The sequence below is a fragment of the Mytilus trossulus genome, chromosome 2 (genome assembly GCF_036588685.1).
Source record: "Mytilus trossulus isolate FHL-02 chromosome 2, PNRI_Mtr1.1.1.hap1, whole genome shotgun sequence".
NCBI classification, from domain to species: domain Eukaryota; kingdom Metazoa; phylum Mollusca; class Bivalvia; order Mytilida; family Mytilidae; genus Mytilus; species Mytilus trossulus.
Genome location: NC_086374.1, coordinates 58,849,944 through 58,865,124, shown reverse-complemented (window position 1 = coordinate 58,865,124; position 15,181 = coordinate 58,849,944). Strand labels below are relative to the sequence as shown.

Here is a 15,181-nt window from a genome sequence, read left to right as displayed (position 1 = left end):
TAATAAAATCGTAAATTCTGCACAACTACGGATAGAAATTGTACAGAATACGTATTCATAAATGTATGGTGCACGGGGGGAAACAATTTTATTAACCATTATATTGATTGGTTGATTGGTTAGTGTTTTTATGCCAACTTCAACTATTTTCGTGGTGTCAGTTTTTATTGGAGTATTTATTTTTGAGTCCAAAATTTTTTAAACATTTGTATTCAGGTTTTTTTCAAGTTCTAAATCCCACGCTATAAGCATGATAAGGTATGTTTATATACATGGGAAAATCTGGATTCAGAAATATATTTTTTTGTCACCTGCTTGAACAGAATAGTTTTTTCATCAAATTTTGGATCACAATATTTTTATTGGAAGAAGCCAAGGATTTGTATAGTAAGACGGTCTAACTATACAAATCCTTGGTAAAGCAAAATTTAATATGCTTTTTCGATAAAAAAAATTAAAAAAATCCAGTGTCATGATCGAGTCCCCTGCATGAGCCATTATATATACTGCACTACTTTTGATAAACGTTTTTAACAAAATTAAGGAATGTTCATGCAAACAAATTGTAAGTTATATGCAATGTCCACACCAGGGACTATAGGTTTGTAAAACAACATAGAAAATATAAGCTCGAAAGAGCTTTTCATACATTTAGTTTCTGACTAAAATTGGTATTTGATCGTTGATCAAATTGGGTGAGATTTTAGGTCAAACATGCAAGTCCCATATGTAGCATCATCTGATCAGAGTTGTCTACGTGTATATCGTTTACAATTTAAAGTAAAAAAAATGAAAAAAATGACTGCAGGACATACATTGTACTATATTTATATTAACTTATGGCGGACAACAAGACTAGTCGCAATCGTGCCAAGCTCGTTAAAATTCTCACAGCAAACTAACAAATCTATTTTTTATTAGTAAGATAAAATCTAAGTATCAATTCCAAATGTTTTAGCATAACTTTACAAAGTAAGATTCCGGCTATCATAGGTAATTAGTGCAATTCCCCCTTTTTTCCCCAAAAATGTCATTATGGCATTAATGACTTATATGGATATGTGTAAAATCTATGTAAAATAAGCAATTAAAACTTGCATCAATTTGACCCCCTCCCCATCCCCCCAAACTATTTGAATTACGTTTTTTTTATTGTTTATTCTACATTGATATTTTGATGTCGTCCCTCTAATACCGGCTTACTGTTTACTGTGTCGATCTTTGGTTCTGATGACTGACGTTTACTTATTTTAATGAATATTTGTATTGTCGTTTGTTGAACGTCCAGTAACAAATATTTCAGGCATCTTTCAACACTAAACACATGAACAATTATTATAATAGATTTACTTTATATATAGCTAGTAAGTACATGCAGAGAATATGGTATTTTCCTTCCATTTACCAGGTCATGTCAAAATAGGTATAAAGCCAAACAAGTGCAAAATTGAAGAGCATTGAGGATCCAAAATTCCAAAGAGTTGTGCCAAATACGGCTAAGGTAATCTATACCTGGAAAAAGAAAATCCTTAGTTTTTCGAAAAATTCAAAGTTTTGTAAACAGGAAATTTATGACAATGACCACATAATTGATATTCATGTCAACACCGAAGTGCAGACTACTGGGCTAATGATACCCTCGGGGACGTCGAAACATGTAAAAAATATTTTTATTTCATACACTAATTCATTTAGATTTAAGCTAAACAGTATAAGCAACACTTCTATTAAACATAATGACATTAAACTTAAAGCAACAACATGCATTACAATAGCACGAGCCCATTCCATTCATAATATTAGATTTTTGAACTTTGGGTAGAATATTTTTGAACTTTGAATGAAAAATGTTTCAACTTTGAATGAATAAAATTGAGAATGGAAATGGGGAATGCGTCAAAAGGACAACAACCCAACCATAGAAAAAACACAACAGCAGAAGATTACCAACAGGTATTCAATGTAGCGAGAAATTCCCGCATTGGAGGCGTCCTTCAGCTGGCCCATTAACAAATATATACTAGTTCAGTGAAAATATGTTTGAACTTTGAATGAAATATGTTTGATCTTTGGCAATTCATTCAATAGTTCGATTTTAGACATTTCCCTATATGCATAAAAGAGAGTGTTGTTTTCTGTTAACTGAAGCAATTATAAATAATATTCAAGAAAATCTGACTGAAAAGTTTAACATGTCTAAAAACGCATTGGTGGACACTTTCATAAATAATTCGACAAGTGTTGAGGCCAAAGACAACTCGAATCAACACTCTATTTTCTGTTTAATTATAAATTATCATTCAGTTCAAGAGCAGGATTTGAAAGATCAGAAACCTTTAGCTTGAACAAGATTAGATCGCGAGGGAGACACACACACGCTTTGGAAATTGACCAAATATTTTTATTTTGATCCAACACCATATGCATTTTTCAATCTTCAATGCCTCTAAGTAGGGCCAGTGAAAGACATGTGAATACATGTCTCTTGTAAAGCTATCTGGCTTCTTTACCGATTGGTTAACATGCTGCTAGTAGGTAAAGGTAAACACTTGTATTAGAGTATTCAAATACTATTAACTGCATAATTATAAATGGTTCTGTCAAATTAATTTGATATCGCAGGCAGTACATACTTACTTATATTAATAAATTACTATATATATAGCTATTGTATAGTAGTCTACATCAAGTACTAGTACATTGTTTATTTATGTAGTTGCACAGATTATATAGAAAAAGAGAAAGTGGGGTATCCATTTATGACGCATAACAGTTCACGCACAGCAGTAAAGCACAAAAAGCAAAGGAACATGATTAAGATGGTATACAAATTCTTAGTATGAAATTGTACATACTTCTAGTTAGTTAAGAGTAAATTGTGGTTTTCCTTTTATGTATTTTTTATAAGCGTGTGTTGTTGCCTTTACTACAGTTTGCTGCATTTTCTTTTGGTCATGAATTTTTTTTTGGAAGATGGAATACTGATTTTCACTTGTTGATAGAACAATTATTCATTTATTTTAACACTTCTAGAAGCATTTATTTCCTGCTGCAGTTTGAGGGACAGAGTATTCAATTTAATCCTGGTTTTTTTTTTAGTTATTTCCAGGACAAGCTTTCCATACCCAAACATCTCCCCTTCTCTGTACCATCAAGTATATCAAATGGAAGGTTTTCTACAGTTTCCACTTTTTATCTTATTTATGTTTTTTTTTAGATTCTTAGAGGCTCTGTCTTCCCATTCCATATATATGGACTGGGTTGCATTTGAACATTTATACAACACAGGAAAATGAATGTCTCTTGTTCAAGATAGTTGACACACTTCCTAGTAGAGAGAATGAGGTCAATACCCGATTGAACCATCATGGTTAAAGAAGATCTCTGAGATAATTCTATTTCACTGATGCAGTCCTTGAGACAGCAAAGTAGATTATGATATAAACTAAGAAACAGACAATATCACAAAAAGTAAAGTTAATTGATGAACCAAAAAAAGAAAAGTTTTAAAAGGGTTCATTAGATACATGCAATGTATTATTGTTTTTTTGTTGTTTTTTTTTAATTGTTTAAAACCTCACGGTTGTAAATTTCTGTTGTCTTTATTTATTCACCCTTTATTCTATTGATTTAGAATTTACATTGTATGAGAGATCTATTTATTTGTTTCACTGTATATTCCTTGTATTTATATGTCTTCTAACTTAGTAAAGCCATTTCAATTCATATTTTATCTTTCTATGTTGTGACGTTACACTATTGTTTCAAATAAGGGTGGAGGTTGGTACATATTAAAACATTTTTAAACTGCTGCATTTGTTTGCACTTGTCCTAAGTCAGGAATCATTTGTTGATGCGATTCATAATTGCTTTTCTTCTTTATTTTTATATAGATTAGACCGTTGGTTTTCCCGTTTGAATGGTTTTACACTTGTCTTTTTTTGGGCACTTTATAGCTTGCCAAGGCTCTGTGAGGAAGACTGAACTTTGATCTATAATGTTGTGTTTTTTTACTAATTGCGACTTGGATGGAGGTTTTGTCAGTGGCATTCCTACCAGTCCACTTCTAATCATCTTATATTTAAGCACAGAAGAAAATCTGAAGGAACAGCAACATTGCTTGGGGCAGGGCTTCAAAATAGTCATCAAAATGCTTTAAAGGATATGGGATCAAAATAATATGTACTGATAGTAATTAATTCAACTTTATTAAGAATATAATTGATCTATGACAAGGAGTTCCTATCAAACTAGTCCACTTATTTTAAGAAGAAAACTTAACAATAATTACTGCCAGAAAAGCAACACCTATGCTGCATTAGGTTGGATTAAATATAAAAATAACTCTCAATTCTTCACCATTTATTGATTTGTCAACATAAAAGTGTTGCAATAAATAATTATTGTACAATTTTTAACAAACAATTGTGTTTATATACACGATCAATTTATTTGTGCCCATTCTAGCTGTAGTGAAGTAAAACAATATGGCATTCTCAGAACACAAGTTGGAAATGTATATTTATTCCTATGGGCTTATCATATCAATGAATAAGTATTTAATTCACAAAATCTTCTCTTTTAAATAATTCTAGTTACTCTTGGACTGTGGATGAATTATATATTATACTTATATTATTAAAAGAAACTGTTACAGCAATTGGTAAAATTCAAATACATGTATATACAGAGAATTCAAATACATGTATATACAGAGAATTCAAATACATGTATATACATAACATTGATCTAATTTAAGAAATGGTACATAATTTAAGTATGCACTTCATAAAAGTAATGCACAATCCCAACTTTATGCATCCGAAATTAACAAAAGTGATGCAAAAAGTCTAACGATTAGCATAATATGTTAAAAACTCCACAATACAGCAATACAGAGAGCAATTTAAAAAATTTAAGTACAAATAGAATTATTTACAATTTTCATGCACAATACATAAAATAGTTCAATAAGTTAAAAATACTGTTATTTTAAAAATAGAGACACAATTTTGGTTGGTACATAAAATAATAACATTGTGAACAAATCTATCACGTCTGAGATGTTTAAGTTATATATCACAGGTGGCATTGACTTTAGAAATAATATCTTTAGTTACAGGCAGGTTCATAAACACCATGTCCAAAGTCTCCCTGTCTGGCTATTTGGTCTGACTGGTAATTTCCATAGGCTGAACGTCTAGCTCCAGCTGATCTGAAGGTCTGTAGAGATGGTTTTGCCTATAGAAAACAAAAAATATAAAATTAAAATTGTATCTTACAAATTAATTGAGATGCAAATGTATTTCATGTTTTCTTAAATAAACAAAGAAAGACAATTTAAAATGCCGACATTACCATTAGAATTTAAGGCAGTCTGTATTTTTCCTCCTTAAAAATGTAGTAAATGAAGACAACCATTGACAACCATCACTAACTGGAGACTAACTCAGAAATGTGTTAATTGTGGACAATAAAACTGATAACCTTTATGTAGGTCTATCTTACAATTACTAATTAAGTGCCATTTTCACCTAAGAATCAAGCAGTTGTATATACATGACAAACAAAAACCAATTCAAGTTGACCTTAATTTATGTTCAAGTATTATAATGGTGCATGAATATAATATTCTTCCCTTCCCCCTGGTATTTCAAGATATAACTTGGTTGAAATGCACTAAAAATAACAATTAAGGTCAAGTTACAGTAAATGGGCTATGTCACAGATTACAGTAAAATTTGGCATACAACTCTGGCTTGATGAACCTCAATTGAAAATCGAACAAATAATGCATTTATCTCAATTATCATTTGAAATATAACTGATTGAATTCTTACAAAAAGGGTGAATATTTGTATAGAAAGCACATAAAATCGGTGAAAACCCTTCTAAAATTTGTCTTAAAATCGCCAAATCTCTAATTCTACTCCATAGATTTTTCTTAAAAAACTATATGTTGTTGATACATAAATTTCCGTTATAATGATGCAAAATAAAGATAGGGTCACCAACTTTGTTTTTATGGTAAACACCATTCAAAGTTGCGTTCCTTGTGAAAAAATCCAACAAAACGTCGAAATAATCGTAACGTTATCGTGTTGCAGGCTGTAAAACGTTGATTTTTGACGTTTTTCACTACCAACAATGTAACAAATTTATTATTAGACAAACAACGAAGTCGGTGACCCTATGATTATTTTATATCATTAAAACTGAAATTTATGTGTCAACAATAAATTAGGGGGGGGGGGGGGGGGGGGGAGGAGGGGGGAAGAGGATGGGTCCCTGAAAAACTCTCTAAATATGATGCTGATTGGGTAACTATTTGTTCAATTGACATACCTTGTCTTTAAATCTTGGAAGTTGCCATAGAGGAGCATCTTCTACAGGATTTTGATAGGTTCTTAGTAAAGAAGCTCTGGTTTCATATACACAATTAGGATTTCTCCTGAGCTGTAATAAGAACACAATAGTTTAAGTAAAAGGGAAAATCAAGAATTATAACAAATGAAATATAATAATACATAAATATAAACCAAATGCAGGATATTATATAAGATTGCTATATATATACTAAATGCTCTAATAAATGACACGTTTAGTGACTGCTCAGTGTCGGTCCATATACATGTATAAATGTTCACTATTTGAATTCTTGTATGCCATCTTCATGTGAACATTTTAGTGTAACTTTTTTAAAATCTATAACTTTGATTTTTTTGTTTTAATTGGGAAACATCCTCTTATAATTAGAACATTATTGTCAGGATGTTTACTGTTTCTTCTTAGTTTAAATTTCAATTTCTCTTGTTTTGTTCAATGAATATTGATTAACATTAAAATATATTTGAACTTTAACCTTTCTCATCATTTTCTGTCGAAAATCATATACTGTTGTTTTTTCAATACAAATGTATTTTAACATTTTCATTAAAATTTAAGGTTCAGCAAGGATTCTTTCTGTGTTTTAAATGAAGAAAAATATATTTTCTTTTAAAACTTTTTATAGTAAAACATAAATGAAGATTTGACAACTAGACAGACATATATAAAGGATAATGATCAGGGTTCAGAAACAAAGAAATTGGGATATATCTATATTCATCTACCAGACAGATCATGCATTTTTCTACTTATTTAAGTGAATCTAATCCTAGAAGAATTTAACAGAAAAAAACAGAATATTTGACAATTTTGTCTGGATTTTATAAAAAAAACACCTACTATTCTTCTGGTCTTTTTATGAAAAGAATATGACAATTGTACAGTTAAACACTTTCACTGATTTCATTGGAATGTATATCAAATATCACCAATATAATGGCCAATTTTATGTTATACTGCTTTTCCCTTGTTTTAAAACAATCAGTGACTTAAATTCTCAGTAAATTGTGGGTACATGTAGCACAAATACCAAGTCAATATAAAAAAGAAGATGTCAGGTATGAATGTCAATGAGACAACTATCCACAAAAGACCAAAATGACACAAACATTAACAATTATAGGTCACCATACGTCAAGTTTATTTATATGCATCAATGTAAAAGCTGTAATATTTTTTACAAATGTTTTGAAATGTGCAGATAAGCAGTAAGAGGAGAGTAGGCAAGTTTTAGTCATTTGGACTTTTTAAGCAATTCTATCAATTTTTTATTACAGTAGGTTGTAATGTATTCTATAAAACGAAAAAATTTTCATGAGACAACCTCTGTCCATCAAAAGCATGCAAATGGACACTTGCTTTAATTAAAGTTCATGCATTCAGGGATTGAGAGATGTAGAGCCTCTCTACATTAAGGAATCATGGAGCATTCTTTTTATTCACTCAATAAAAAATCTAGATATTTCATACATTTGAAAGTACTTCATGAAAATCAAATAGAAAAGATCAATTGAAAGTTTTTTTAGAAGATTTATGTGATTTTGTATGAAATAAAAATTTTTTTTATAAAGTTTTGACCATGATTATACATTTTAATACTGTGGATTCAATTGTTTTTGATGGTACCAATTTTTCATGGATTTAGGAAACTTTCATTTTTATAGATATTTGATTTTGTGGTTTTCCTATTAAAGTCTGCATACAATCTTATAGAAAATTTGTAATTCATTGAATATTTAAATTTGTGGTTTAAAGGAACCAATGAATTACACAAAACTTGGTACCCAACGAACAATTATGAATCCACAGTATGAAATATAGCTAAGGTACATATTTATGTATTACACAATAATAATTCATGCGTTTATAGGCATTCTAGATTTGCCAGGTCTTATTATTTGTGCAATTAATCACGTTACCCTCAAATCTTTCAAATGTTGTCTTTTCTGTGAAACAAAGTTATTTTAAAAATAAAATATATAAGTAATTTGTGAAGAATTCACTACAAATATACACTATATCCACTCAGATAATCCAGTACTACAAACATAAATAATTACAAAATGTGATGATAAGTTTAAGAACATACTGTGATCGAATTTATACATGTGCAAAAGTATAATGAACCAAAAGAGTGTGGAACTCTTTTAATTTTATGTATACCACAAACAAACACGGGGAAGAGATTCAAACAGTTTAAGATGTACAAACAAGGTGGAGGTAATTAATTTTGAAAGGTACAGATTCAAGCTCAGTAAAGAGTTGTCTCCCCTCAAGCTGGAAAAAAAACTTTGTCTATTTTTTTCTCCTTTACTGCAGACAGGAAAAATCAAATGTATACAATGTATGATAAAAAAAAAAAAAGAAAAAAACTTCAAATTCAATTTTGTAAATCTGTTCATTTTGTGAAAATAAAGAAATTCCCTTACATCTTGTTTTAAACATTTAATTTTTTAACAAATGATGTCTGTGCTTGATGTAGAGAACAAGATCCACTTGAACAAACATCAACACCATATGTTTTACTTGTAATTCAATTTGAGGATAAAATTTTCAATAATTTTTCGAATTTGAAATCCTGCATTCCTAGATGTAGTCTAATTAGGATTTTGATATTTTAAGGAGATAAAATACTCTGAATAAAATGAATTTTCCTGATACTTCTGAAACGTAAAATATATTTTGAGAACTTTTGTAAAATATAGTCAACCCAAAAAGCAATTAATCCCTCATAAAAGCTACCAAATCATCCTTTCAAAGCCATTTACAAAGCACCATTCAAAATTTTATGAAAGCCTGAATTACAGCAAATTAAAGGAAAGATAACCCTATTTCCACCTGATATTTATTGATTCAGGTATATACAGCCAATTACCTGTTACCTGTTAATATGTTAATTGCAAAAAGATAAGATAAAATCCTAGAATTTATGCTGAAATGAAGTGCATATTTAAATAATCCAAACGTGAAGTTTTAAGAATTGGAAAATTTGATATATAATTGAAAATATTTTACTGAAGAAAAAAATCAAAATGGTAACTTTATAATACAGCATTTTTGGCTTTACCTTGAAAAAAAAATGGGTTTATTTAAATCTGAAATTTTAATTCCTAGATTTTCATAGCAACATTTACTTATTTAAATTTTCGTATGAGCAATTAAAAGCCTTCTTTGAAATATGTTTTGATTGAAGATGTCTTTATGAGTGTTGTTTTTATTCAAATATCATATCCAGAATACTTCCAATATTTATGACAAACAAATTTAACTTTTATGCAATGAAGTAGCCGCATTATCTCTCAATTCCATTTAAACATGTTAAATGTATAGTTTTGAAAAATATTCATTATTTTAAACTGTTTAGATTTGAAGGACTTTTAAAATTAAAATATAAATTCTAAACCAAGCAATTACAAATACACATGTACTTATCTTTTCCTTAAGGTGGTATGGGTGTCTTTCGCCATCTTGGATTGTAAAAAACAGAGAATATAAGGTCCATATTTTCTATCAAGTTAGTAAAATTTGATGCAGGAATGCAGATTTTTAATGTGAATTTTCATTTAAAAGAACCAATTTATAAGAATATAACTTATAAATATTAATATTTTTACAAGGGTAGATTATTTTTGGTTGTTTTTTTAATATTTTCAAATTTGCAATTTAAGGGGAGGTAACTCTAAAACAGTGCATTTTCTGAAGGACTCTTCATGAAATTTTCCTATTTTGTCTTTTAGCCGGAAAAAACGTACGGTGACCCTATCTTTTCTTTTGATATTCTCAAAGCATTGTATGAAAGCAATCTTTTCCTAATTTATTTTACAATTCTATCATTTTGTTTAGTTTCTATTCACAAAATGTGTTTTTTTCCTGTATAATCCATACTAAATTTGTCATTTTGTCACAACCTGTAGCTTGAGAAAATGCACGGTGACCTATCATTTTTATAATATTTTTGAACATGTATCAATAGATACTACATTTTGACAAAGTATGAACAAATTCTATCATTTTTATTTTAGACTCCCATACCACCTTAAAGGGCTTTGATGATTTCTTTTAACTTAAAAAAGGCTTACAATCTAAATTTCAAACATTTAATGCTAAAAATATCACCCCTTACCTAAAAAGAAGAGTGAAAAAGACCATAGATGAAAATGAAGATCTAGGTATTAATCTAATAAAAAAAATGTTTAATGGTTTTCACATTAAAAATTAAATTATAACTTCAAAAGTTGCTGTAAGTCACCATGATGATGTTCTACACTATTAAGGCTGAAATTGACGTACAAAGGGAACACATGTTTATCACATCTGTGATGTATTAACACTCACTGTTCCAGAACTGCATCCACTCTGAACATAAGAACATTAGATATGTGTATAAATTCCATCAAACAAAATCATGATAAAAGCGATTATTTTTTTTACCATACCTGATAACCACCTTCTTCCTGCTAAAAACCTTGTCTTATAGTTAATTTGAAAACTTAAGGGTCAATATAGCATTGACCCAAAAAAAGGATCAATATAGCATTGACCCAAAAATAAATTTCCTCATCACTACATTTGTGTACATTTTGAGCTTTCAAAAAACATATTTATATCTGTTGACATTTTATCAGAAGCATTATTTTCTAAGTTATTGAAAAATTAAAATTTTATATATAATTTTTTTTGTATCAAATAAAATAACTTTTAATTTAAGATTTTAAGTTTATAAAAACATGTATTCTGCTGATGATAACTATGTTTGGGTAACCTAGTATAAATCAAATTGGGCATATAAATTCATAAACAACAGCTGTACACTAATAATAAATATAACAACATATTTTTTAATTTCTGCTTTTTCTATAATTTTCAAAATTTTTAGCCAATACTTTTTGTGTATTATATACCTTTGATTCTTCTTGTCTTTTTGAGACTTCTAATTTACGCCTGTCTTGTAACCATTTATCCTGGTATTTGTGTTCTAATAAATCAAAAATTGGTGTTGAAGGTCTGAAAAAATAGTACAGCCATAATAAATAGTTAATACAATGTACAATGTATCTCAAGCATAAAAAATAACATATCGGTTACTGGACTTTTCGTTAGACGGGGACACAGATATAAAAGGTACTTTAAATTTTATTGCTCATACTGCTGTTAATTAAAAGGTTTTATACAGAACAAGCAATACAAAGTCATGAAAGTCAATTTGATGTATATAATTATTAAAGTTTATTTCTTTGAAAGTTAAGAGTAAATTTTAGTGATTACAAGTTAATAGGAAAACAGTCTCAAATTTCATAACTTTAACATTTTTATACCTTGTTGAAATTCCAAACACCATAGAAGGAGGTATCCGTCTTGTTCTCGTTCTTGTTTTCTCATCACCAGCTGTTTTCCTTCTGACATCATGGGTTGCTCTAAATTCATAATTTTCGTTGGCTGTCACCAAACCAGTTTGAACAGCAGCCCTGTTTAGAGCCATGAAATCTCTCTCTGATTTTTTATCTTTACTTTTAAATGGTAGTGTTGTTGTTGAAAGATTTCTTGGCCATCCATGTAAAGCTATACAAAACAAAAAATTACATCATAAATGAATATATTACTAATATAAGTTATGTTTTTACACAAAACCAAGACAATGATCAATGGTAATAAATTAATTATTATACATGTTATGAAACTAGGTTGACCTTGTTTTCAGAATTTTTGTAAAGAAGTTTTCAAACAATTTATTTGTTTTTAAATACTTTCTGATTTATATTTTTGGAAATCTATATGTTCTAAATTTTAAAAGAAATATCCAATTTGACAAATGCCTGAAGATATGACAAACAGCAATAAATGAAGAGATTCTAAACTTGTGAAGCTAACATAAAAATGTAACAGCATTAAATTCTGTTTTTTTAAATTTATATCTCAACTATCTCCTTTTCCAAATCTTGACATACATGTACTATGCTGTACATACTATATATAACCATTAGCATGACTAGTATGTTTATTTATCAGTCAGATTACACTTTCCTTGACTTTTCACATTCTTCATTTATAGAAACTTGATTATGATGTCAAATGAATTTCACATTTTCTGATATGCTTAAAAAACATGTTCTTCTGCATATACAAGTATGTCAATTTACAGTACAAATGCACATTTAATTTTGAAAAGTTCTTCCTTAGTTTTAATTTCTTAACCAAATGAGATACTTTAAAAATGAGGTACTGGACATTTACACTAAACAAAGCATACATGACGTACATGTATGTACTATTTAATACATGCATAATAATCAGTAATATAATTACCATCATCAGCGCCACCAAATCTTTCTTCATTTGGTCTACCAAACACAAAACTTCCATCTTTTGGGACCTGAGTATATGCCCTGTTCTTTGGTCTTCCAAGTTCATTCTGAAAGTGAATATGAAACTCATTCAGTAAGTTGGTAGTTCATAATTTTAATGTTGTTCAAAAGTTGATACTAGTTTAGCATGATAATAATTTTAAATATATTCCTGCATATCAAGGGGAGACAACAATAAAGATTACAATACATGTACATTTAGGCTTTAGCTTGCATTTATAAAATCATGCCATGATTCATTTACTATCTAAGCTAACACATATTACTCTACCTTTACACTAATATACATTTGTAAGTCTCAATAATCAATATACAAATATACATTGCATTTTGCATGTTTTGTACTCCGAAATACAATTACGATTTGGCATTTAATAATCTGTTATGAATACTGGATGAAAAAAGACTGAAAACTTAAATATGAGTACAAAACTCAAGTGTTTGTTGTGCATTGAAAGTAATATTTACATTGAAATATCACAGTTGAAATACTCATTTGTGTGTGCACTAAATATAAATACTCATACACTTCAAATCCCTTTAATCATTAATGTCTCAAATAGTAATTCCATTATAATTTCAATAGATTAGTAAATGCTTACACAATGGCATGAATCATAATACATGTAAATAACTTTTCCTTATATCAGGTTGGGAACAACCGCTCAATGTAATCATTGTAATGATTATAATTATCCCTTTTAGTTTTATGAGCGCATCGATAAAAATATTTTTTTGAAGAAAAAAACTTTATATAGTTCAAATGAGCAAATGTCTATATTACTTGAAGAAACTTTCCTTAAAGAACTATACCTCTATCTTGTATTTTATGATCAAACCATGTCCAAGAATTTTGTAATATTCCCAGACCACTCTTTTAACTTTTTTCTTATTTACAACAGTAAAATATCCACTTGTCTAAGGGATATTCCTCATTGAGGGTGGTAAAGGGTTATTTGTGCAACATTTTGTGTTTTATTTCTCGTTTTCTCGTGTTTGGTTCGATGTGCGTGCTTCGTATTTTCTCTTATTTATTTTCTGTGTTCCGTGTCGGTGCTCTTAATTTCTCGTTCTTGCATTGTTCCGCATTTGACATGTTTGATTAAAAAGTAAATTGGAACTAACTCAAAGTCAGTGAGTAATAGTACCTTTTGAAACTTGTGTAATGTAATAGAAATTGATGTCTATCATTTATATTGTTACCATTCTACTTTCTATTGTATAATTTTATGTATGCTATACATGTAATAAAGTCAATCATAACAATATTTTTTTCCAAATCAAATGTAAGCAGCACACGCTTAAAGGTGACCACAAGGTCTTTATGTCCATTAACAATGTCTACATGATCTCCAAGAACTGCTGGTACTTTTTTTCTTAATATTTATGATTTTATTTCTCGTGCTTTGTTTTCCCCAAATTTTTATTTTCCGTGCTACGTTTTTGTGATTTTTTATTTCACATGTTTCCGCGTTCATTACCCCCTCCTCATTTTGGGGTTCGTTTCCCAACCTGTATATTCTTACCTAAATTGACAGAGTAGGGTTAGGAATCACATAGCATGTACCTTTTGCTTTAACATGTAGATTACTTTTACTAAGATTAGTAATGTTTTAAAGGACCTCTCCTTGAAAAATAGAGGGACAGCCTGCACAGACCTGTAAATTTGAGCCACATTGTTGTACAGGTCTGTCCAGTATTTTCTTTTTCTTTTTATCATATCATTATTTTTTGTTTGTGCTGTAGATCAACAGCTGTGAAGTGAACAACATATGTGAGCGTGAAATACACGAGTATGTTGATTTTTATCTGTTAACCGTGGAATTAACTGATAAAGTAAATTTTAGAGCACTCGGTCACACTCACCCTCAATAACAATTCATTATACAGCATTGATTCTCTATGATTGCCGAGTTCACCAGCTGCTGTCAGGTTAAATGGATTTGAAAATGTAGTCGCCATTCTTTAAAATTTGTTCTTATCTATTAAACTTTTATTTAAATCACTCTACTCTACAGTTGTTAACAAGCTGGCAGCCATGCAAATCAAATCGTCATAGTGACAGCAAGCAAACATGACTTCCGGTAGAACGACACCTATAAACAGACAAACAAAGGGAGTTAATAATTTCCCGCTAAAAAATACAAATTAATAATTCATTCGCGCAATACTTTGACTAAAATAAATAAATATATTCCGATTACATAAAAGGGGAAAAAAACCAACAATCTATCGCAGCATTGAATGATAAAGTTTATATTCTGTTTTACAAAACTACCGGAAAAAGTGAACATCTGTTGATTTCCTCCCTAAAAATGATTAAAAAAAAAAACACCACCAAACTTCTTACCCTGGAAGTTGAATGATTGTTCCCATAGCCCAAACATATGATGAGCAATAACGAAGACAGTTTCTGTTACAAGTCCCATATA

The 15,181-nt window shown here is 29.5% G+C and overlaps 1 protein-coding gene across 4 annotated transcripts; it reads right to left on the bottom strand.

Moving 5' to 3' along the window:
* Nucleotides 1–4,347: 4,347 nt before the first annotated feature.
* LOC134707644 (cilia- and flagella-associated protein 77-like) lies at nt 4,348–14,845 on the bottom strand. 4 transcript variants are annotated; one of them, XM_063567597.1, is made up of 7 exons: nt 14,616–14,845; nt 12,691–12,796; nt 11,703–11,946; nt 11,289–11,391; nt 10,824–10,844; nt 6,346–6,456; nt 4,348–5,241 (listed from the first exon to the last, which is right to left on the bottom strand). In XM_063567597.1, exons 1-7 carry the CDS (start codon nt 14,709–14,711, stop codon nt 5,113–5,115), a joined length of 810 nt encoding a protein of 269 aa, XP_063423667.1. In that variant the 5' UTR covers nt 14,712–14,845; the 3' UTR covers nt 4,348–5,112. The 4 variants fall into 4 exon arrangements, with proteins under 4 accessions (XP_063423667.1, XP_063423666.1, XP_063423665.1 ...); XM_063567596.1 differs by lacking the exon at nt 10,824–10,844 and adding an exon at nt 10,723–10,743; XM_063567595.1 differs by lacking the exon at nt 10,824–10,844 and adding an exon at nt 8,307–8,333.
* Nucleotides 14,846–15,181: the final 336 nt, after the last annotated feature.